This window comes from Brienomyrus brachyistius, chromosome 24 (assembly GCF_023856365.1).
Source record: "Brienomyrus brachyistius isolate T26 chromosome 24, BBRACH_0.4, whole genome shotgun sequence".
NCBI lineage: Eukaryota > Metazoa > Chordata > Actinopteri > Osteoglossiformes > Mormyridae > Brienomyrus > Brienomyrus brachyistius.
The window spans coordinates 7,178,563-7,203,067 of NC_064556.1; the positions used below are offsets into that span (position 1 = coordinate 7,178,563).

Consider the following 24,505-nt stretch of genomic DNA (forward strand, 5'->3'; position numbering starts at 1 on the left):
TCCTCACATGTTCTTAGTTTGTATAACTCCCCCACCATAAGTCACCTTTCTGTTTGGCATCTGACCAGCTTGTATTTCCGTTTTGTATATTTAGTGATGTTGCTCATATGGTGCCTGTTACAATCCATTTCAGAACTAAAATAAAAAGTGTGATTCTGTCCTAGCAAGGAAGTCCCCTCATCCTTCGCTGTACTCGCGATAACTGGGTCTAGTTAGAAACCGTCTAAATATAAAGTAGCGGATGATGTCATGATATCTAATCAGCACTCGACAAGAGAACATGGGGGAACTGAATATCCTGTAACACCTATCAGAAACAAAATAAGTATGACAGTGCGAAGTTGAAACAGATGGTCAAAAAATATTGTACAATCTCACGATGTTAACCAGCAAGTTCTCTCCTGGACACACACACACTCAATAAACCACAATTGCTCTGCTTAGTGAAACACAAATACATGCACCCGTGTCAGTGTGATTGCTTATCATTTAGCACTGAATGAGTGCAGTGCGCGGGTGTGGAGGTGCAGTGAGTGATTGCTTACTATTACTAACCTCTGTGTTATGACCTGATCGTACGATCCTCTTGTGTGCCACTCCCCCTCATGTGATCATCCGAAGCCACCTCTGAGTATCCCCGGAGTTCGCTTTGCTGCCGCTGCCCCCTAGAGGAAGCTGGAGGCTCAGCTGCCTGCCGCTAAGTCTCTGGCTGGGACGTTCTTCACCCTCCAAGGCCTTTTCTGGAAGGTGATGGAGGATTTAACAGTGAATGACTCCCCAGAGGCTGCCCAGTTGTACACACAGCTTCAAGGGGGGTATGCAGCATTCGCCCCAACTTCACCACCACGTGAGCTAGACAAAATAGCAGAGAACCCTGCATTTCAGGGACTTTGTGGGGGTTCTGGGACAGTTAACCCCATAGATGGAGTGCAGTGTAGCGCTGAGGTACCGGCAGGCAACGCAGCAGGTTGGACTGATGCTAGCCTTGTAAATAGTTCTCCATGGTCACATGCATTGTAATGTCAATTATGGTGTTAAATATTAATATGTGTGTGTGTGTGTGTGTGTGTCTGTGTGTGTGTGTGTGTGTGCGCCCACCGTACGTTAGGAGTGTGCGCATTAACGGGCACGGTGGGCAGTATGAGTGCGTTGTGAGTACGATTGACCCGGGTGCAATAAAGGCCACCTTGTGGTTGAAACCATAATTATCTCAGTCTCATTAATAAGCAGTATGACTCCGTGACCCACACTGTTCAAGAAATATGTTGTTAAACTAGTTTTTCCCAACCGACCGGTAAAGCTGCAGGCTATTATTAAAGTGACTGTAGGAATGAAGATGTCTTTCCGATAGTCACGCAGATTACTGTGGTAACAACACGCAGTATCATTTACAGTGTCTTTGGAGTTGGCTTAAAGTAAAAGGCAGGTCAAATGGACTATTCTGTTTTTATATATTGTATATTAAAATAAATTGATTTGTGTTCATTATAATTGCGCTCTGAGGTAATGGAGTTCCACGACGTCAGTTTGGCTTATTTACAAAGAAAAAAATAAATATGGTTGATATTTAATAGTTAACTAATTTCTAAAATAGGGCCTATAAGTTATTATATGAATACGGATGCTGAAATCCGTCTGCACATTTACTGTACATGAGTTCCCCATGAACCCAAGCCGAATATTTACGCCCCGATGCCAATGTTCCTTGAAAAAAATCAGCCCCAGGTAAACTTCACCTATAGCCCCGGATCTTTAAATTGCTGGAAACTGTTCCAGCCAAATGCGTGTCAAAAAACTTTGTTTAGTAGGACTTCTCACAAAACCAATAAATTAACCAGTTATTGGGGTGTGTTACATTTTGCACGCTATTGAGATGTAGCTTACATATATTTGTTGGACAAACTCACTTTGTCCAAACTACCTTCGACCGCCTACATTTTAATAGACGATTATGAAAGTGAAAAGTGAAAGAATTTAAAAAGCATTTTATATGACCACACAGATCACGGAAGTAAAACGTAAAATTTAAGTACGTTTGGGATTTACTAGCTGTTTAATTACTGTAATAAGGTCTTATATTAAAGATTTCGAAATCCTTCTAAATGAGTTCCATGGGTATAACATGATTCAACAACGGAATCAAACAGTTCCGCCAAAAAAACGCCTCAAAAAAAAAGAAAGAAAGAATACGAAATATGGGGTTTACTAGCTACAGTTTGCAAGGTATATCGGTCTATTTAAGAAATTCGCCTTTTCCAAATGACCCTCGAAAGCTAGTTTTACAGACAACTGCGAAAATGAAAGGAGTTCAAAGCATTTTATATAGTCGCACAGGTAATGGTGGCCACACAACTGTTCATGAATATTTAATATTGCAGCAATTCTCATTTCAGGGTTACCGTACAGTTGTTGACTTAAAATGCTGTGCTATAGCCTAATATAAACATAAAACAATTACATCGCTTAAAAGTAAAACTACAGTCAAATAGATTCTTCTATTTTGTATCTGATCTTTTAAAATAAACTGATTTGCGTGAATTATAACAGGGCTCCGGGGTAATGGAAGTAATTACAACGTCTGTTTTCCTGCTTTACAAAGAAAAATTGCTAGAAATAGTTAATATATTAATACAGATGTTGAAATCTTTCTACACATCTTTATGAATTCCCATGGTCGCGGTCGGTAAACAAGCGTAAAGACCAATTCCGGCCAAAGACGTTTCAACAAAACATGGATCAGCTGTACACAAAACCACTAAATGAACGAGTTATATTGGAATATCTTACATTTTGCACCCTACTGAAATATACAAATATTTGTATAAAAAACTCGGCTTCTCCAAACCACATTCGACCGCCATAGTTTTTACAGATAGTTGTGGAAGTAATAGTTCAAAAGCATTTTACATAGTCACACGGATAACGGATGTTAAGGGTAAAATATAAGTACATTTGGAATTTAACAATATTATTATACAATTGCTAGAATAAGTTCTATTATTAATACAGATTTTGAAATCCTTCTACACATCTACATAAGTTCCTTAGGTATAAAATGATTAGAGAACATCACTGACAGATCCGCAAGAGAGCGTCAAAAATTAGAAAAAAATTACAGAATGACAAAATTAACGAGTTATGGGGTTTACTAGCCTACAGTTTATACGGTGTATAAGTCAATTTCTTTAACAAGCTCACCTTTTCCAAACGACCCTCGAAAGCTGCAGTTTTACAGACAAATGCGAAAATGAAAGTAGGAGCATTTTATATAGTCGCACAGGTAATGGTGGCCGCACCTTAGTTCATGAATATATAATACTGCGGCAATTCTCATTCAGGGTTACAGTGCAGTTGTTGTTATATATCCTAATTTATGCATAAAAGTAGTTACACCTTAACGACCACGGTCAAATCACGCGCGCTTAACGTAACATTACGATATAAAATGGCAAATAATACCGCGCATAGAAAATGGCTCAAGATTTACTCTCATATCTATAAAGTGCAGGATGCACTAAAATACAATGAAGTTCTTATTTTCCCATATTGCAAAAAACAAGTGATATACTATCTGAGAGGCAAAGTCCTAGGCAATTTCGAGACAAAATTTAGTCAATTGTACCATTTTCTAGCGATTGCATTTTGAAAACTATGGTTCTACGTGAATTTGCTTATATGAGCCAAGTTTGACAGGACACATCTCAGAATTTTCCAATAGTGAATGAAGAAGCCTTATACCTAAAAGTCAAGGTCCCAAGCTATTACCAATACACAATTTGCTTAACATTCACTGAACCATTTTCAAGAAACGGTATACTTGGCCTGCTCGATCATGCACCCACGCCATCACTCGCTTCCGCAAAGAGGAGGGCACCAAAATCTGTTTTACCTCCTCCCTTGTCTTGGGGTCCACCACCTCCCTACAAAGTAGTCCTTGGTGAACACAAAGTTGACCCCACTGACGTAGTAGTGTGCGGACCTGTCCATCTTCAGACACCCTTTCTCTCGGGGTAGGTTCTTTTCCTCTGTCCACATATAGCCACACTCGTGCCATTGCTGTATCCTCTATTTGGGTTGCAATCCACTCCTCCACCATCCCTGCTCCCAGTACATCCCAGTCTTCATCTGGGCATTAACACCCTCACTGGTAACTGGCTGTCTGGTGGGGCTGTAACAAATGCTTGCAAACATGCCTGCACTACTGCGGGAGCCACTCTATTTCCACCACCTTCCGGTAGGATACCTTCCTCTTCATCTTCCCCCTCTCTCGACACCACTCCCACCGGCCATCGGGAGAGGGCATCCGCATTCCCATTAATCCCACCTGGCCGATAACAGACTTCAAACTGGAATCCAGCCAGCTGTGCTGCCCAGCGCTGTTCCACGGCTCCCAGCTAAATGAGCCAAGGGATTGTTGTCTGTAAATACCACAAATGGAGAGGCAATTAAGTACTCCCTAAACTTTTCAACAATAGCCCATTTTAATGCCAGCAACTCCAACTTGAATGAACTGTACTTCCTATCGCTCCTCTCCGCTGGTCGCAGACTCCGGCTGGCATAGGCGATCACACGCTCCTTCCCTTCCTGCACTTGAGCCAACACTGCACCCAGTTCAGCCAAACTGGCATCTGTATAAACCCTAAAGGGGACTGAGAATCAGCATAAGCCAACACTGGTGCTTGCAGCAGGCACTTCAGCCTCTGAAAGGCCATTTCCTGTGCTTCCCTCCACGTCCACGACTGTAAATTACCTGATGTCTGACGAGAATATTTCTTCGATGTTCCCCTCAAAAGTTCATTCAAGGGAGCAGCAATCTTTGCAGAGTCCTTAATAAACCGTCGATAATACCCAGTAAAGCCCAAAAATGCTCGAAGCTGGAGGCTATTGATTGGGGCTCGTCATGCTTCCACCGCCAGCAACTTCTCTGGGTCTGGAGAGACTCCTCCTTCAGAAACCACGTGTCCCAGATATCTAACTCCATCCTGAAATAAAGAGAACTTTGCTGGTTTCACTTTAAGTCCGTAACCCGCCAAGCGAGTAAATACCAAGTCCAGATGAGCAAGATGTGCATCAAATGTTGGAGAAAACACTAAGATGTCGTCCAAATACAACAGCAACTTTCATCTACCAAACAACTCTCCACTAACCTCTGTAATGTCCCGGGTAAGTTACACAGTCCCATCGGCATCGGATAAAACTGGAATAAACCCATAGGGGTAATAAAAGCAGTTCTCCTTATCAGCTGGCTGAACACCAACCTGCCAATACCCATGCGCAAGATCCAATGTTGAGAACTGCGGACTTTTTCAATGAGGCCAGGGATTCTTCCACCCTCGGAGGTGGGTATGCATCTTTATGAGTGACCATATTAAGCTTCCTATAATCCATACAAAATCGAAGTGTACCATCCATTTTCTTTACCAACACGATTGGCGCTGCCCAAGGACTACAGCTTTCACTTATTACTCCCCCCTCCCAGGGACGGATTATGGGTTGTCTGGGCCCCTGGGCAAAACGTTCGCGTTGACCCACTATATTATTGCTATGACTCTCCTGGCCACTAACCCCATTCCCCACTGTTTGGGCCTTAACAGAGGGCGGTTCTAGTTTAAAGGCTCCTCCATGGATCCTACTACCCGGCATCTTCTCTCCATATGTCCCACCCTTTTACACCGGCGACAGATTGGTCTCCCCGAGTCAAACACATTTACCCTTTGTCTACCACTCTCTCTCACTCTTGTAACGCTTATGGAACCTTCACGCTGTCCTCCCGCTACTTGCAAACCCTCTCTAATTTCCTGTATTAATCCAGATACCATATCTTTCATTTCCCCTCTCACCTGAATAAGTACATCCTGTTTAATCTCTTCCTGTAATTTAGCAAAATCCCACGTAGGCTTTACATTACTTACTTGGACTGCTGTTACTCCAGCCTGTGCAGAACCTTCCCGCTCTTCAGCCCGTATAACCGCTTCATGCTTTATTTCCGCAAAAGAGACATTTGGTTCCAATCTTACCCTTCCTCTAAGACCCCTACGCAGACCTGAATCCAGCAACCCTCCAATAAACTGACCTCACAACACATGTCCCGTATTAGTGGAATCTTCTCTCCTTGACAGGCGATTGCCCAGCTCCCGTAGTGCCAAAGCAAACTGCCTCCTGGTTTCTGCTTATGAGAGAAAAACTCAGAGCGCATTACAGCAACAGACACACTGTCCCCATACACACCTTCCAAAAAGGTTAAAACCTGCCCTGCTGTTTCGCGTTCCCCACTTTCTAAAGCCAATACCTCACGTTTTGCCCCCCCTTCTAAGTTACTTATAATAACAGCCACTTTCTGATTTTCTGATAGGGGTTGCATATCCAACATTTTTTGATTTCTCACCCACTCCTGAAAGCCTATCCCCTGGTTTGCAGGTTCTCCTGCAAGTTTTGGGCTCCATGGTGCCCCCAGCATGAAAGGAAACATAACCACGTTAGGATTTGACATTTGTCTGTCCTCTGAACTAGAGATTGAAGGCTGTTCTTGAGACATTTCCTAAACCTGTGCCCAGAAGCCAAGACTGCCGAAACTACGCCAAGTTGCAAGAGAGAAACACTTTTCCCCAATGATGCAGGTTTGTGACGCGACTATACTGGGCACCAGGTATAAGAAACAGCTCACAACAGAAGTATAGCAATAAGCCTTTATTACCAGGATTCCACAATTCAGCGTCCCTGACCCAATAAGTGAATGGAGCACCCAGGCAACACAGCAACCCCCCACACAATGATCTCAGCACAGCAATCAATAATCCAGCTCCTAGAAGGAACCACAAACCTTTCCTGTGGCGCCTGGAATCCACGCCGCTGCCACCAATCGCGGACCAGCGTTGTTAGCTTCCCAACTCGGCTCACCCCAATAACTCGCCGTATGTCCCACAATGCAATAATTTTTCCCCAGCGCATGCGCTTCTGCATCGGGCAGCTGCAGCATGGACTCCAAGCACCACCGAGCATATGGGGCCCCCCCCCTCTTACACTGACAATTTATGTTGTTCCTACAGGTGTTTCCTATTAACCCTAATTACCATCAAAATCCCCACCTACATCCAACCCCTCTTTTTTTTTTTAAATGGGGCCTCACATTTACCACATTTATCACCACAACCTCTATTCCCGATACCTCTGGGGCACCAACCCCCGTGTTGCCCGCAAAGATCGCCACACGGGCAATGGCCCCTGTTCCTCCGCTGATCTCTGGATTGGAGGTAAAGTCTGATCTTGCTCTGAGGGTCCCAGGACCCCTGGAGTACCTCCATTCCCCATGACCCAAGGGTAGGCCCACCAGTCACTCCAGTCACTGGTCACTGCTGGCCTCTCGACCTCCGTTTCCCCTGCTACAATGGTTGGATCCGGGTCTTCAAACCTACAGGGACTCAACAGATTTTGGTGCAACACCCGTTCTTCTCCATTACCAGAAGATCTCACCACATACAAACACTGACAATTTATGTTGTTCCTACTTCCGCCTCACAGGTGTTTGCTATTAACCCTTATCACCATCAAAAATCCCCGCCTACAGACTGGTTACATTTTGAAGGGACTTGACATCTAAAAAAATGGAGAACAAAGAAATCAACGTAGTTAAGATCAAAATTAAAATTACAATTAAGGTTAAAATAACGAATGAAGGCGTGATTAAGAAGATGGATGACACGGACAAGCAGCCCCAATCGACACGGAGGGTGTCTGACATGCCGAAGGTAAAGCCCTGGCTTAAGAGACTTTATTAGAACACTTTAATTATAGCATAAAATGTGTTATATCAATAATCTTTCCTTGTTTTAACAACCGGCTATCCCAGACTGGAAGAGAAGAAAATGACCGTGGCCAGAGGGTTCGTCCATGGAGTGGGAGGGACAGGCCACCCACGCTGGAGGAAGAAGGAGCGACGAGGAAGAGGCCCCAGCTGAAGTACCTTCATCGTACGGACAGCAACGGCTCCTGCGATCAACGACCAGAGAGAGACCAGGGGCAGCGTCAGCGATCCACGGAGCAGCAACTCCTGCAACGAATGCGCGGACTCATGGGTTATGGCCGGAAACGGAGGACTGACAGAGACATTATTGGTGATGGACTTGTGGGTTATGGCCGGGGACGGAGGGATAATAGCGATGTTGTTGATGGACTTGTGGGTTATGGCCGGAGACGGAGGGATAATAGAGACATTGTTTAAGTATTATTATAGATATAAGATAGGATAAGATAAGATAGGATAAGATAAGATAGTATAAGATAGGATAGGATAAGAGGCTTAAATGAAATATAAGATAGGCTAAGCTAAAATATGATTAGAAAGGGTAAGATGAAATAGATTAAGATAAGTTTAAGTATAATAAGATAGGCTAAGTTAACATATGATAAGATAGGCTAAGTTAAAACAGGATAAAATAAGCTAAGTTAAAATATAATAAGATAGGCAAAGTAAAAATATAAGATAGGCTAAGTTAAGAGATTTACAATAAAACATATACTTACTTTTTAAACTGTGTCTTTGTCATCTCTTCAGTGTTGTGTCTGTCTTTGTTTGATAATTCGGCGTCTTTAGTTTATATTTGACACTCTCCTCAACGTCAATAAGCAGAGACGGAGGAAGGTACGGTTAAGTAAAGAAAAATAATAAATTATTACAATTATAGTGCTATCTTATTTTGACGCAGAAAAAAATCATTTCAGTGTTACTGCCACCTATGAGTTAATGGCTGCAAATGTTGGTGTTAGAAGTGCCTGTAAATAATGCGGCGTAAGTTTAACTCCGGTGTATTTCTGAAAAACGCGCCGCCTTCTGCCTGCTGTTATTCGGAGAATGTATAGGAGCCTGTTCTGGTAAGTAACAGGTAAAGTGCATTACCAGTTAGTAAGTGTTCTACTATATCACGCACCTTACGTCCTTTATAATTTTAGTCCGGTGCACTCCGTATCCATGCTAACTAGCTAGCTAATGTTAACATGACGCAGTACAGTCTTCCAGCTTGGGGATTCCTACCCCGGTCCGCAGTATTCCGAAAATAAAACATAACTATCGAATTCAATGTTTATGTCCTATTATACAAGGTAAGACTGGAAAATAGGTTGCCCTGCATATGGATGCCATGCAGTCAGAGCATGATCAAGACAGGGTGTGAGTTTGGAAAAAAGACAAATGTAACAGTATTTGAGGGAAGAGTGGGAAGGAGGGAAATGTAAGGAGAAGGAGGTTCCTCGGAGCTCCGAGATGTTTGGCTGTAATAAATCTGGAATATAGCTATATGACATATAGTTGTTGATAACACCAGCAATTGTCTTTTAGGCAAAAATGGCAAACAGATCAGAACTGGCTGGATTTGATGCTGCAGCTTTTATTGAAAGACAAAACAAAATTACTAAGTGCTGAAGTTTGAATGACTGTGTGTTTATTTCAGTTATTTTGTATTGGGCTCGTCATACAAATACAGCACATATAATGTTTACTTGAATTTACTGAAAGGTAAGTGATACTAGAATCAGAGGGTCAATAAGCGTTTAAGTAATAATGTGGATTGTGCTTGGGATAGAAGCTGCACGTTGTGTTGAAGAAAAGTATAGATTTTCATTTGACAAAATATGCAAATTAATTGTAATAAAAATATTTTTCAATTTTCAATGTTTCATGGACTTTTGAACAAAAAAACGGCATGTTTGCCCTAATTTTATGAATCATGTCGTTTTCTTTTCTTTATATTAACAGGTTAAGGAGTTCCGTTACTTTGATAAAACAGTCAGCAAGGTGAGGGGCTTTCCATTTTTGAAATGAACTGTATGCCAAAACAAAATGTTCACGTAAGCATGTCAATTTTCAGCTTATTAACGCAAAACAAACAATACGTTTTGACCCTTTCGGCTCTCCGTACGGAATGAGGTTTTGGGGTAGAGCTGCCTGGATGCTGACAGAGGACACGCGCTTTCAGACCCCTCCAGCAGTCAGGTTGTCCTGCCATATCTGCAATCGAGAGACCGTACCAAGTTGTAGCGTTATGCACTAGAGTAATCCTGTGCGCAATGAAGCATGTATTTTAAACATTTCCGCTAAAATGCACCCCTAACAATCCATAAACCACTGAGATTATTCACATTAGACGGAAAATACAGTAAAGCATATATATTCGCTTCCGCAATGATCCACTTACTAGCATTCTATGGAAAAATATATGTATTTATTATAAGCCTATAAATTAAGGAATGGAAATTCACTCAAAAATGCAATATGCTGCTTATTAAGAAGACAATTGCCTGATATTTTCGCATTATGTATTCAAAAAAGTTGTATAGGTATGTCGAGCTCCGTCAAAACAGTTGAAATAGAACGCGCCCATTATGTAGCTGGAATCCCTCCCACATGTAAACACAATGTCGCGCTACAGCGTTGGTTTGTTGTCTGAGGCTATGATACTGACCACAAACACATTCTCAGATTTCACTGCACCAATCACAGCATATGCAGGCAGAAAAATGATAGCAAACAACATTCAGCATTAGACTGTAAAACCGTCTGTAATGTCTGTGTTTATCCAGTGGAGCATAAACTAAAATAAGCTTTTCTATTTCAGATTCTTTCAGATGTTTTAAAATAATAAATAAAAAAATCATAGTAATTAAACCATGTATTACTGACTATCAGACAACTTCAACAAGTTACCAAATGTATGCAAAATCAAAGATATTCATTTGCGCCTGGCACTAACCATGTATTCCGGACAGTCTGGGCCGAGTCTTAACCATGCGGGGAAGATGGTGGCACAGGAGGTAGTGCTTTTGTTCAGCAACTGGAGGGTTGCAGGTTCGAGCCTTGGTTCCTCCTGACCCCATCAAAGTGTCCTTGAGCAAGACACTGAACCCCAAATTGCTCCCGGTGAGCAGGTTGGCACCTTGCATGGCAGCCTCTGCCACCGGTGTGTGTATGAGTGTGTGGATGGGTGAATGTGAGGCAAGAAATGTAAAGCGCTTTGAGTACTCGTAGGAGTAGAAAAGCGCTATATAAACGCAGTCCATTTACCATTTATTCCTTCACAGTACTAAGCCATAGAAAGGTCCCCAATGAAACCCCTGCATTCTCACATCACAGAGATTCTAATCTCAGCATTTATAAGATTATATTTGTACTGCCTGCCAATTTTTATATTAGATGAGACAAAAAATTGAGAAATATCTATATAACCAAGTAGTTTTTCCTGATAAGAAAGATGATATCAAGACTGTCAGCATTTACACATCAAATTATGACATATCTGAGTAGCCCAGACTGTCCGGGAAACAAAGCCGTACAGCATATGTGGCTGACTAATGTACATACAATATCCATCCATCCACATGCGGGTCACTGTTGCAGGGGAGCCTGGGCCCATCCCAGCCAGCACAAGGCAGGGGTTCACCCTGGGCGTGACGTGCATCAGAAATACCAGAAATACCAGTAATCTCAATTTTGCTTTGAGAAATTTAAAGAGAAAGTTATAACTCTGTTCTGTTATGTTTCAGTCTGAGCCTTTTTTGTCTGTGAATATACTTTGACCCATCGACTGTATAAAACATGGACACTTGTCTGCACTGCCTTCTGTTCTTAGGAAGTGAAGCAAACCCTCAGCATGTTGTCAAATCTGGAGCCCGAGTCCGTGCAGTAGAAAATAGAGTCGATCTCAGGTACGCCTACTTACAATATAGTTAGAATAATGTTTTAAAGATTAATTTCTGGAGAAAAAATCTGCAGATGTTAGCATAGGGAAAACTAACTGTTCGAATTAGAGACTGTAGATGGAAAGACATGAAAGTGATGTGGAAAATCGCCTCTTTTACCACTGAAACACATGGGGATGGGTGGTGCTAATAATGGTACTGCAGCCAGCCAGTAGGGGGCGCTTGACATGTAGTGTTTTCACCTTTTAGAGACGTTATGGCGCCCATGTTTTTTGCCGTCAGTGCTTTGATCACAGAATAAATGTTAAAGAAGTGAATACTTCTGCCATGCTTTAGTAAGATTAGTAACACTGCTTCAGATTCCAGTGACCTGATCTCTGCTTGCAAAGATCCTGAGATGGACCTCAAAGGTTTAAATATACATTTGCAGATAAATGAAATGCTATGTGGCTGGTGGCACAGTAGGTGGCGCTGTCTGGGGATTTGAGCCCCTCCTACTGCATGTTCATGTTTGTGCTGGTTTGCCCGAGTCACTGCTGTTTCTGCCGCATGTGACAAACATACAGGCAGCTGAACTGGTGTCTTTAAACAAGCCATTGTGGGTGCATGCAAGGTGACAGAGAACCTTTTTTCAGGAACCTGGAACTTCTATTACATTCTCACCCCAGGAACGATGGCCAGAAGATTGGCAACAGGAGCCTGTGAGTAGAAAACCAGCATTAGTTTGAAAGTCAGAGGAAATACAGAGGATCTGGCAATACTAGGGCCTGCTACAGTAAGTGAGGGAGCTGGCCAGCTTACAGATGCGCTTCCAAGAGGGGGAGCAAAGAAAATAACATGAGAGGTGGAGCAGATATTTTCAATAGAACCTACAGGAAGCTTCAATTTTGACAGGACAAGCAGCTGGACTCAGTGCCTGTGATGCTTTGAGTGATTTTGAGGAGCTTCAGGATTATCTGAAAAGACTGAGGAAGACCATTCAACTCGCTGCTGTACATGACTGGGGAGAAAAGCAATGACACGCTGGTTTTGTCTGATGAACAGAAATAGTTTGCAGAGACCAAATCCCTAGCTGAGTATTTTATTATTAAACACATTATTATACATGAGAGAACAAATTTTAACAGCCGAAATCAACCGGCAAGTGAATCAGCAGGAAGTCGTATTATAAGATAGAGTTTGCTGAGGTGGCATCACCATATGCACTGTCAGCCCCTGGACATGGAGCTCTGTACACATGTAGGTGAGAGTCAGTTTGGCAGCAAAGGGCAGCCACCTGCAGTGGCACCTATGGAGCTGGGAGTTAAGGGCTCTGCTCAAGGGCCCACAGACATGTGGCTATTCTGCCAAAGCCAGACTTGATCGAGCAACCTTCCGATCTTCCGAGGCTTAGCCCACTCTGCCACATATTAGGATCTGTGTGGACCTAACAAGACTCAATGGAAGTGTCTGCTGAACAAGGCACATACTCCCAGCTGTGGATGACACACTAGCCAAATTGGGCGTGGCAGTAGCCTTCTCCAAACGGGATGCCTGAGCGGGATTCTGGCAGATACCCTCATATAAAGACTCCGAGCCCTTGATGACCTTCATTACACTCCTTCAGCAGGTACTGTTTTAACAGACTGCCTTTTGGGATCTCCTCGGCACTCGAGCGCTTCCAGCTGAGAATCTCTCAGATTGTTTCAGGCGCACCTAGAACAATGTGCTATACCGATGACATTTTGGTAATAGGCAAAGACCAGAGGGAACATGACGATGGGCTATGCAAAGTTCCCCAGAAGTTTGAGAATGCAGACCTCACTCTAAATGAACACTGTGAGTTCAGAGTGAATGAAGTGAAGTTCCTGGGACATAAAATAAGCATCACAGGAACTGAGGTGAACCCCGACAACATTAAAGCCATTATCAACATGCCCAAAGCTCAGAGTACTGAAGGAGTGACACGCATCGTGGGGATGGTGAACTACATTGGCAGGTTTTCTCCCTGCCTGCCCCCAGCCAGATGGAGAATACAGACCAGTGATGTACATGTCTGTGTAGGAGTCTGACTCCCAGTGAAACCCGATACGCACTGATTAAAAAAGAGGCCCTTGGTGTGACACGGGCCTGTAAGTGAATGATCATGTGTCTCTTGGGATTGGACGTCACGGTGCATACAGACCACCCTGCAGTCCTCACTGGCAAAACAACAGCAATCTCACACAGAGGATAAAGTCCAAAGAAGACGACCTTAAAGGAGCCGGGATCCTCACTGACTCTGTCAGACTGCATGGCTTCACTTTACTATCTGCTCTGTTTCTCTCCAGTCTTTATATCTGCTGTGTCTCACTTTCCAAGCCTTGCAGATCAGAGGCACCTGCCTGAGCCACTAACAAAAGCAGCTCCTCCTTTAAGAGTCGTTGTCTGATGGGCTTAGTGCTTGTATGCTGCTCATTATGTTACAGCTAGAGTTTGAGAAGCACCTGTCCATCTCCCTCATCATGGACTCCATGGTGGGAATAAATGCTCCTTTTCTGAAGGCGTCTTTGCTCTTAACATGTCTTTGCTGTCCAGGTGTAGATGTGACAAGTCTATCATGTGGTCTGCTTGAGGTGTGTTTGGTTCTTGTTGGTTTGACGGTGGCAGAAATGTGGCGATCACTGCATGTTTCAGTGACTGTACCCACAGCTCAGTAAAGCTGTTCTCTTTGCGATATTCTCCAAAGGTCTGTCTGAGGGTGTCAGTGAGGTCGGCTGCTTTGCTAAGATCAGCCTTCGGTGACTGGAGCACGTCTGGCAGAAACTTTGCTTGACCGAGCACCTTTCTGAACACTACAAGGAGCCCTACAAAATTCAAGTCAATCTGAGACTGCAGTCCTCTTGCCTCTGCAGCTCTCTGGGGATCGGCATCATCTAAAATCTCACCTGGCAGCCTTAGTACAGCACTCAGCCTCTCCGTAAGGTTTCTACACGCAGCACGGCAGCAGGCCCATCTAGTCTCACTGAGCCTTTGTAGTTCCCCTGCGCCACACTGAACATTTCTTTCTGTACATCCAGCCATTTCTTGTGAACATATGAGTCTGACATGAACACATACAGTCTTTCCAGCAAAGAGAAGAAAACATGCAACTACAGGGACATTTTTCACACAGTCAACAATGACAAGATGCAAACAGTGTGGGCTGCAGTGAACATAAAATGCATATCTGGCAACCTCTCTTACTCCTGTTTGGATCCCAATGGATGGAGAAAGGCGGAGTTTGGGGGGGGGGCTGCCATGAGGTATTGAGAGTTGAGGAGTCTAATGGCTTGAGGAATAAAACTATTACATAATCTGACTGTCCTGGTCCTGATGCTGCAAAGCCTCTTTCCAGAGGGCAGCAGGGCGAACAGTCCATGGTGGGGGTGGGCGGAGTCTCTGATGATGTCACGGGCTCTGTTGAGACAGTGTTTGTGCGCAATGTCCTGGATGGATGGAAGAAAAGTCCCGATGATCCTCTCTGCAGTCCTCACCACTCTCTGCAGCCATTTCCTGTCTGAGGCTTTCGAGCTGCCAAACCAGATGGATACAGCTGGTCAGCACGCTCTCTATGGTGCCTCGGTAGAAGGTGCTGAGGATGGGAGAGGAAAGCTCTCTTCATCCGGCGCAGGAAGTGCAAACGCTGCTCAGCCCGTTTAACCGGTGATGTTGTGTTTGGTGACCAGTCCAGACTGTCAGTTATCTGCACCCCCAGGAATCTGACGCTGCTGACCACCTCCACAGCACTGTTGTCAGTGACCAGTGCTGAATGACTGGGCTGTTTCCTCCTGAAGTCCATGATCATCTCCTTGGTCTTCTCCACATGCAGGATCAGGCTGTTGTCACTGCACCATCCCACCAGTCTCTTCACCTCCTCTCTATAGGGCAGGTCGTCGCTGTTCCTAATGAAACCCACTAATTTACTTTGGATTAAGCCTGAACACCACCTCTCACCCACCCCCCCCCCACCCCCATCACAGATGCCCCGACATAACACCGCCTTAATATATTACCTGCACTGAAGCCTGTTTGGAGCGAGGTGTTTCAGTGCTGCTCCGGTCTCCTCCCACAGTACAAAGGCGTGCAGGGTTGGCTGATTGGCGTCTCTAAATTGGCCCTATACTTGTGTGAGTGTGGCTGTGTGAGTGTGTGCGCCCTGTGGTAAGTTGGCGCCCCCTAGGGTTGGTTCCTGCCAGGGTTGGTTCCCACCCAGGGTTGGTTCCTGCCTGTGCCCGTTGTTACTGGGATAGGCAAATCTATATTATTCTATTATAAACTTATAATTAGTTACATCAAAGGCGTTTCGGTAGCTTGCAAACTGTCATGCCTGGCTCGTACGATCCTTGTGTGTGCCAAGCCCTCTGATTATCCACGTGTGCTTCCCCGATCTTGCCCAGCTGTGTCCTATTATTTTTGCCCAGTCTTGTCCTGTCTAAGCCGTGTCTTATCCTGGTTTCTTGTCGGTCATTGACGTTGTGTTCCTGTTACCATGTTCCCTCGTCGTTTCCCCAATAAATCCCCAGTTTTCCCCGTCCTTTGCCTGCCTGCATCGTCCTTCCCTACCTCCAGCCTGCCAACCTGCCCATCTTTACCCGCGGATCATAACACAAACCCTACAGTCTATTTACAAGGTAATAAAACTGTTACATACATGTAAATGCGTGTGCAGATTTGTCTCGAATTGAAAATGTCACAGCAGCCAGGAGACCAAAGCTGGCAGCCCTGTGAACCTCTGAAATGTATGTAAATAAGCGGGAAACCTTTTCCTGCCACTGAATTAGCTTTCATTAGTGTGTCATTCAGGCCACACACTGGTTTGTGTTAAATTTGCTAGACAAAAAATAAAGATCAGGCTAAATAAAGATGCGACTCAGAAATGCCTGAGTGATTCGGAGTCCAAGGCCTGTGAGATACTGGCACCATATCCAAGGGGCCCCATCGCGGGGCTTTTGGAAATGGATTCATGCATTTCATCTAACTCCGTACAGAAAATCACCTCCAGACATCCAGACAGGACATCAAAGGCCGTTCTGCATTTGATCGTAAGTTTGTTAAGGTATAGAGGCCTTCATAAATGTCGAGTTTTGCAAAAACAATGAGGTCAATCCTCTTTGAAAGCTGCCAGCTGGGAAAGTATGTTGGATGATTGAACAAGACATACAGTAATAACTGCTTAAACCAGCTGATTTATCAGTCTGTTTTATAATAATACACTCGTCCTTTCTGAATAACCCCTCACCCTGTTTAATACAGTGATCTGATGCCCATTGCTAATGTATGGGGTGCAGCACTTGATACTCACAGGATGCTAATTCATTGCATGGCGATTTCGGTTCACTTACATTTCTTCATATTGTGTGTGGTAAGTGCAATAACCAGAGGAAACCTGGTAATCTACTCAAACATGTCTAGGTCTGATTTACAGTCAAGGAAAGAGAAAATGTCATTTACTGATTTTCAAAGTGTTTTCTCATCGGTAACACTTTACCCCAGAAGCAGAAATAATGTAGTATTATAATGTTGCTTATGTATTAATTAAAACAAACTGAGTCTTCGTCAGCAGCTTGATTTTGTCCGTAAATACGGCCGCTGCACACGCTGCATCTAACCGCTGCTGTCGTGGATTATTAAAGGTCGCCGACAGGAAACGGCAACATCACGTTCATTTAAAACGGGAAAGTGCTGAACTTCAGCGGCGCGATGTCTGTTCCTGCAAAATATATGGATGATTTATGGCTAATAATATTATTGTTTTTTATTATGAAAGAACGCAAATGACTGCTAATGACAAACATGAATAAAAAGAAGTGTCCTGTTAAAATGGAGTAATCATGGGATTTATATTTATAATTTAAATCTGAACCTCTTTTATTTAGTAATCTGTGTTTTGTCTCCACCTTGTGGCGTCGCTGAAAAGTACACATTGTTTCCGGAAGGATCGCGTGAATTGACGTGTCCAGTGGATGTAAGAAATATGGCAGCAGCTTCATAGAGTGACATAACTGACTACAGTCTCTGTATTGAATGTTAATCTGTAATAGATAATGAATCCAATGGTGGATTATCAATGGATGTCTGTGAATATTCTTACACGTCTATTATTATTAATGTATGTAGATAAATTTTGTGGCTTTTGCCAGTCGGGGGTGGGAGGGGGCAATGGATTCAATATCTATCTATGCATCAATTTCTCTGGGTCAGACACATATGGGGGGCGGCAAGGCTGCCTGGGCACCTGCCCGTTCTGTCTGACAGGGCAGGAACCAGACCTTTTACAGAGGGGTGTGGGTGGCAAGGCTACCTGGGCACCTGCTCGTTTTGTCCGACGGGGGTGTAACCAGACCTTTTACAGTGGGGTGGGGGTGGCAAGGCTGCCTGGGCACCTGCCCGTTCTGTCTGACAGGGCAGGAACCAGACCTTTTACAGTGGGGTGGGGGTGGCAAGGCTGCCTGGGCACTTGCCCGTTTTGTCTGGTGGGGGTGTAACCAGACCTTTTACAGCGGGGTGGGGGTGGCAAGGCTGCCTGGGCACCTGCCCATTCAGTCCGACGGGGAAGCAAGCGGACCTTTTACAGTGGGGGGGTAAGGGTACCTGGTCACCTGCGCCTTCTGCCCGATGGGGGCAAAGCCAGACTACACCTGGGGGGGGGGGGGCGTTTAATCGTTTAACAAAACAAATTTAATCACTTATTCAATTATTTTAATAATTTTATTTACTTGAATCCACTGAACCAGGACAGTAACAGAACATAATCATATTTTCCAGTGTGTTTTGTGTCTGTTATGTCTCCAGTTAAATGATTATTATACACATTGAGTGTCATTGTGTTGTTTATGTTCAGCTGCAGTAATACAGTGAATTTAACTTAATCCAGCAGACTGTGGTTTCATTATGTTACTCAGTTATGCTTTGGGTGACGCTGAAGCAGGACATTAATAGGACAGAACAGAAAGCCTTTATTGTCATTGTACAGGGAGGAAATACAGCAAATGGACATAAATATATAAAATGTACATATACAGGGGAGGGGGAAAGCCCCCCCCCCCAATCAGGATTACATTTAATTACATTTTAGTCAGAGAGAAAAACTATACAAATATATTTTTCATGTTTATCCAGCTCACTGAACACAGGCATTTATATTTGTCAAACATACATTTCAGAGTAAAAAGGATTAAAAGGTTAAAAAGCAGAGATTTTACCTTTTTGCCGGGAGAACCAGCAACACGTCACAGTGACACTGAGGAGTTTGGATAAACCACAAACCCTGGATAGAGGGACTCAGTGAATGAGGAGGTGAATCTGTGCAGGGGGGTCAGTCCATCAGAGGAGACTCTGTAGAAGGACAGAGCACCAGCCCCCCAGTCCAGATACACTCCTACTCTGCGGGAGCCTGAGGGCTCTATGGGTATGAGAGTCCGTTTATTATTGTGACAGACAGAGAAACTGACAGTATTACAGAACAGACACCATGACTTGTCATTGTATCCAAGCCCACAGTCACTCCCTCCTTTCCTCCCGATCCCTTTATAAGTCACTCCTATCTCAGCTCCATCTCCATCCCACTCAGCCTCCCAGTAACAGCGGCCAGTCAGACTCTCTCTGCACAGAACTTGGGGCCAGATGTGAAATCTCTCTGGATGATCAGGATATGGCTGCTCTGCCCCCCAGTCATGTGTCACCTTCCTGTTCCCTCCTGACAGAGACAGGTTTCTGCTTGCTGTGTTGGGGTCCAGCGTCAGCTGGCAGGAGTCTATAGGCAGGAGGAAGAATTATTAATCCCATCAGGCCGCCTGTACTTTATGTTTCTGTACGATATAAAAACAGCACAGCTTCCCCTAACGAAGCGGGAACTGAAGCTTATGGAACAGCTCAGGAAATGTCGGAGGGCGCGCGACGGCGGCGGGAAGAGCCGCAAAATGCGGCGCGAGCTAAACTAACGGCTTAATTACGGGTAAATTAAATAACAAAGCAGCGACATTCAGACATATTCATTACAAGCATATTTACCGCAAAACGGCACCAGAGATCAACACTAAAGTCAGTGTCTTTCCTTCTAACCGCTAAAGCCGGCGCGTGCGGCTTGAAAATGGCCATCAATAACAGAATATTTAAGCAATATTATTACATATTTAAAGCGATATTTAATAAAAGTTTGGACCTGGATTCTGATACAAACAATGATTCCGCCGCCGGAGTCGCGCTCCATGAGGATCCAGTATTTGCAGCGATTGTCTGACATGGTCTTTAGTCACAGCAAAGCCGGTCTGAATGCATTTCACATGCATCGGCTTATTTCCATGAAGCATGTCAGACTATATATCTACTGATCCGGAAGAAACACTGCAGTGTCGAGCGGGGCGGAATAGGTGCCGCGCAAAGTTCTCATTAATTAAACAAATCAGAAAAATATTGTTCATAAAAACGGGATAATTATCTCATTAATTCGGAAAAAACAGGATGATTATTACGTTAATTCGGAAAAACAAAACTGATTGTTTTTTCAGATGAATGCAATATGCTTCCATAGAGAACCGCTTATCGCGCACGTGACTCTAGATGCGCCGCCGCTACCGCGAGGCGTGAGCCCAGCATCTCGCGCAGGCACTTGGCCGATCTAATCTGTTAATTTTGGGCGCCGAAATTAAATTTGATATTTTCCGCCGCACATCCAGTGTGTCCCGGGCGCTAATTTCTTTTAGCACCGTGGATCAGGAGAACTTTTTAATATTCATGAGCGAAGCCCTACATGATTGGCTGGATGATTAATATTTATGAGGGGAGCACTACCTGATTGGCCAGTTAACATCCAGGGGTGTCGAAATCCAGTCCTGGGGGGCCAGAGCCCTGTGTAGCTTAGTTCTTTCCCTCTTCCACCACAAATGATTCAGCTCAAGAGCTGTGTGGTAATTAGCACAAGGAGTTGAATCAGGTGTGTTAAATGAGGGGAAACCCAAAAATGTGCAGGACTCTGGCCCTCCAGGACTGGATTTGGGCTCCCCTGGTTTAAGGGATTCAGTGAGTAATCAGTAATATTCTCTCATGAATATTAAGGAAGGTTCCAGAACCACCCTGTAAAAATGCAAATTCACATTTTGCAATTGAGGAGAGAGTCCGGTGTTACTGCCTACAGGTGCTGTCTTAGGACAATACTAACGAATCTCACACAGAAAACACATACTGTACACTCACAGCATGTGCAAAAAGTACAAATGCAAAGGATTCTTTTTTTGTGAAATTAAAGATGTATAACTACATCAGAATATATTTAACCATCCTACACTCCCACACAAAGACAATACGAGCAGCTATAAAGCATTTGTAAAGAAATATTTAAAAAAACGATTAAATGAATTGATAGTGTTTTTGATATTTTTTCTCTCGTGTGGATGTCTAAAATAACATGACACTCACCTAAACACAAACATGGAAATCCATCTACACACAGTGCAAAAAACCACACTCATCATAACAATTGTGTGAATACAACCATAACATAGTATTAATGGTATTATTAATAAAAACATGCAAACACACTTACATTTCTGTAAGCCTGGTCTGGTCCTGCACTCTCCACCGTGATCCACACTACAGGAGAAGCAGAATGACATAGTACTGCTGCATCCATTTATTTATTGGTGCCTCTTCTTCACATACATGCATAAGTATCTGTAGCGTGTCAGACACACACTCTGTACTCACTGCAGCTTCTCCAGTTTACAGCTGAGATCCTCCAGTACAGCAGAGAGCAGCTTCACTCCTGAGTCTCCTGGGTGATTGTAGCTCAGGTCCAGCTCTCTCAGGTGTGAGGGGTTTGACCTCAGAGTTGAAGCCAGGGAAGAACAGCCTTCTTCTGTGACTCTACAGCCTGACAGCCTGCAGATAGACAGACAAAAATTCCACAATAAATAAGTTCACCTCACCATTACAAGCATTACTTTTAATTAAACCTGAATCCTCTAATAAATATTTCAATAATCACGTAAAATTAACATTTTTTGAACATTTTATAAGAACCTATACTTCTCAGAACAAGAACGAGATCCAGTTGATATAGAATCATTTTTGAATAATCTTGACTTACCCATGTTAACCAATGAAACAGCAGATGCCCTTGACACCAGAGGTGGAGATTTCAGGTCCAGAGATTACAAATCCAGACCAAGATTTTGTTTCAACCAACCCGTTAAATATAAAGAGTCACAGTCACTAGTATTCAGCTGGATTGTTGAAACAAAATCTTGGTCTGGATTTGTACTCCCTGGACCTGAAGTCTCCACCTCTGCTTGATGCACCATTAACATCAGAAGAACTCCATAAGATCCTCAACCAAATGCCTAACAAGCAATCGCTAGACCGGATGGTTACCATGCAGAAATCTATACACATTTTTGGGACATATTATCTCCACTCTTCAATAAACTGGTAAGAGAAATTAAAAATACTTATACTACGGGATAGTTGAATGCTTGAATCAGATTGGCTGACGAACGTTCTGAGGCGTGCAATTATTTTCAGATAAACGCACGGCGAACGTAGTTCCAGGTAGCTCTCTTGACCGCATTACAGTTCCATATCACTTCGCATAGTTAACTGTAATAACGGAAATTAGCATACAGTACCTATACAGCACACAGGACTAACAAAAACAACAACATGACAGACGATTTTCCGAAAGTAAATTTTTATATTTACGGTGAATATGAAACTGCATCAGTATTAGTTAGCCTAGTGTACCAACTTAAAGGCTACACATGACATTTCTCACTAGCGAGGTAATAACAGCGCTGCATCTTAAAGCAGACTTACAGTTTAGAGACAGTGCTTCAGAACACTGTTGAGGGACACACAGAGGTAGCCTAATTCATACAAGTTCTCTCTCTCTCTGTTTCTCTTTCTCTGTGTCTCTGTCTCTCTTGCTCTCTTTCTAATAACTTCATTATTAACTGCATTAGTCTGCTATCAACGGCTGAAGCCTCCATTGCCAGCTTTAAAATGACGTTTTGGAACTAGCAAAAGAGTCGTTGGATGAGATGCGGAAGAAATAATCCTACTCACAATAGCGATTTAAGTAGAAAAACCGGACGAATCCCTTGAAATATATCATCTGATCGATGTCTTGAGGTGTGGCAACCGTAGTATAAGCGGAATAATTGACTCTGGACCGTTGAATTATTAGAAAATAATGCACACCCGAGGTGTAACGGCCACTCCACTTCGTGTCGTGGCCGCATTATCACCTCGGGTGTGCATTATTTTTTAATAATTCAACGGCCCGTCGTCAATTATTCCTTACATCACAAATCCTATCACATATGAGCGCAGGGACCATTACAGTGTTACTGAGACCCGATAAAGACCAAACACAACCCTCCAGTTACCGGCCATTACAGTGTTACTGAGACCCGATAAAGACCCAACACAACCCTCCAGTTACCGGCCATTACAGTGTTACTGAGACCCGATAAAGACCCAACACAACCCTCCAGTTACCGGCCATTACAGTGTTACTGAGACCCGATAAAGACCCAACACAACCCTCCAGTTACCGGCCATTACAGTGTTATTGAGACCCGATAAAGACCCAACACAACCCTCCAGTTACCAGCCATTACAGTGTTACTGAGACCCGATAAAGACCCAACACAACCCTCCAGTTACCGGCCATTACAGTGTTATTGAGACCCGATAAAGACCCAACACAACCCTCCAGTTACCCGCCACTCTCACTAATGAATACAGACTTGAAAATCATTACAAATGCTCTTGACACTCGTCATTATAATCCATCCTGATCAGACAAACTTCATCAAGACAAGACATGCCTCAGACAACATCCATAGATTATTAAATTTAGTCAATACTGCTCAGCATACCCACACTACAACCATGATTACATCATTAGATGCAGAAACGGCATCTGACAGTCAGGTGGACATTTCTCTTTAATAAATTACATAGATTTGATTTCGGAGTGCCGTTCACCCACTGGGTTAAAATACTGTACAGCTCAGCCAAAGCTACAGTGTCACAGATGGGATCACATCACCTGCATTCACACTCCGACAGGGAAGACGGCCTGCATGCCCACTCTCTCCTTCATTGTTTGCCATCTTCATAGAAACACTTGCGGCAGCAGTATGACAGAACAGTGAAATAAATGGAATTCATGCAAATAACTGAACACAAAATTAGTCTCTATGCAGATGATATCTTGCTGTTTTTACAAAACCCTCAATATATGAAATTTTAATTTTATTAATACCTTTTCAAATCTATCAAACTACACAATAAACTGGAAAACACCCATAATATTCGCACTGTCTGAAGATGCCTGGGATTCAGCTGATCAGGATGGTCCATTTCACACCGGAAATATCCGGTACTTGGGTATCTACATCTACCCCAGGCTGTCAGACTTGGTTACCCTCAACTACACCCCCTTACTCAAAACAATAGATGAAAAACAAAAACGCAAAATCAAACATTCCACATTACAGAAACATAAATCTCAAGGTGGATTAAAAGATCATTTTTCTTCATTATTACTTAGCAAATCAACTGCAAGACTTAACTAAATGGTCACACTACAGCAGTAACAGCAGCTCATGGTTACAGCAGGAGCAGCTATACTGTAAAAATCTCAGACATGCAGACACTCAAAATTTCATTAAAGGAACAAAACTGCTTTAACAACACAGTGCTGCCATTTTCACAGCACTGACAGCCCAGTGGAAAGCCATTAGAATCACTAACTGTACTCTCAGACCCTGTAAATACACGCCAATCTGGAATAATCTGGGCTTCCTACTTCACA

The 24,505-nt window shown here is 43.5% G+C and overlaps 1 protein-coding gene across 45 annotated transcripts in view; it reads right to left on the reverse strand.

The window, feature by feature from the left end:
- The window catches only part of LOC125720048 (NACHT, LRR and PYD domains-containing protein 12-like), a 215,522-nt gene that overhangs the window by 26,517 nt on the left and 164,500 nt on the right, over nucleotides 1–24,505 (reverse strand). For 31 of the 45 annotated variants that reach the window (XM_048995035.1, XM_048995036.1, XM_048995026.1 and 28 more), the window contains one exon: nucleotides 21,391–21,564. The exons of 4 other annotated variants lie outside the window; for them this stretch is intronic. In XM_048995035.1, the coding sequence (XP_048850992.1) occupies nucleotides 21,391–21,564 (174 nt within the window). Of the gene's footprint in view, nucleotides 1–18,624; nucleotides 19,442–21,229; nucleotides 21,277–21,390; nucleotides 21,565–24,505 lie in introns of those variants that run through there. 10 more of the 45 variants (XM_048995044.1, XM_048995042.1, XM_048995040.1 and 7 more) reach the window with 6 other exon arrangements.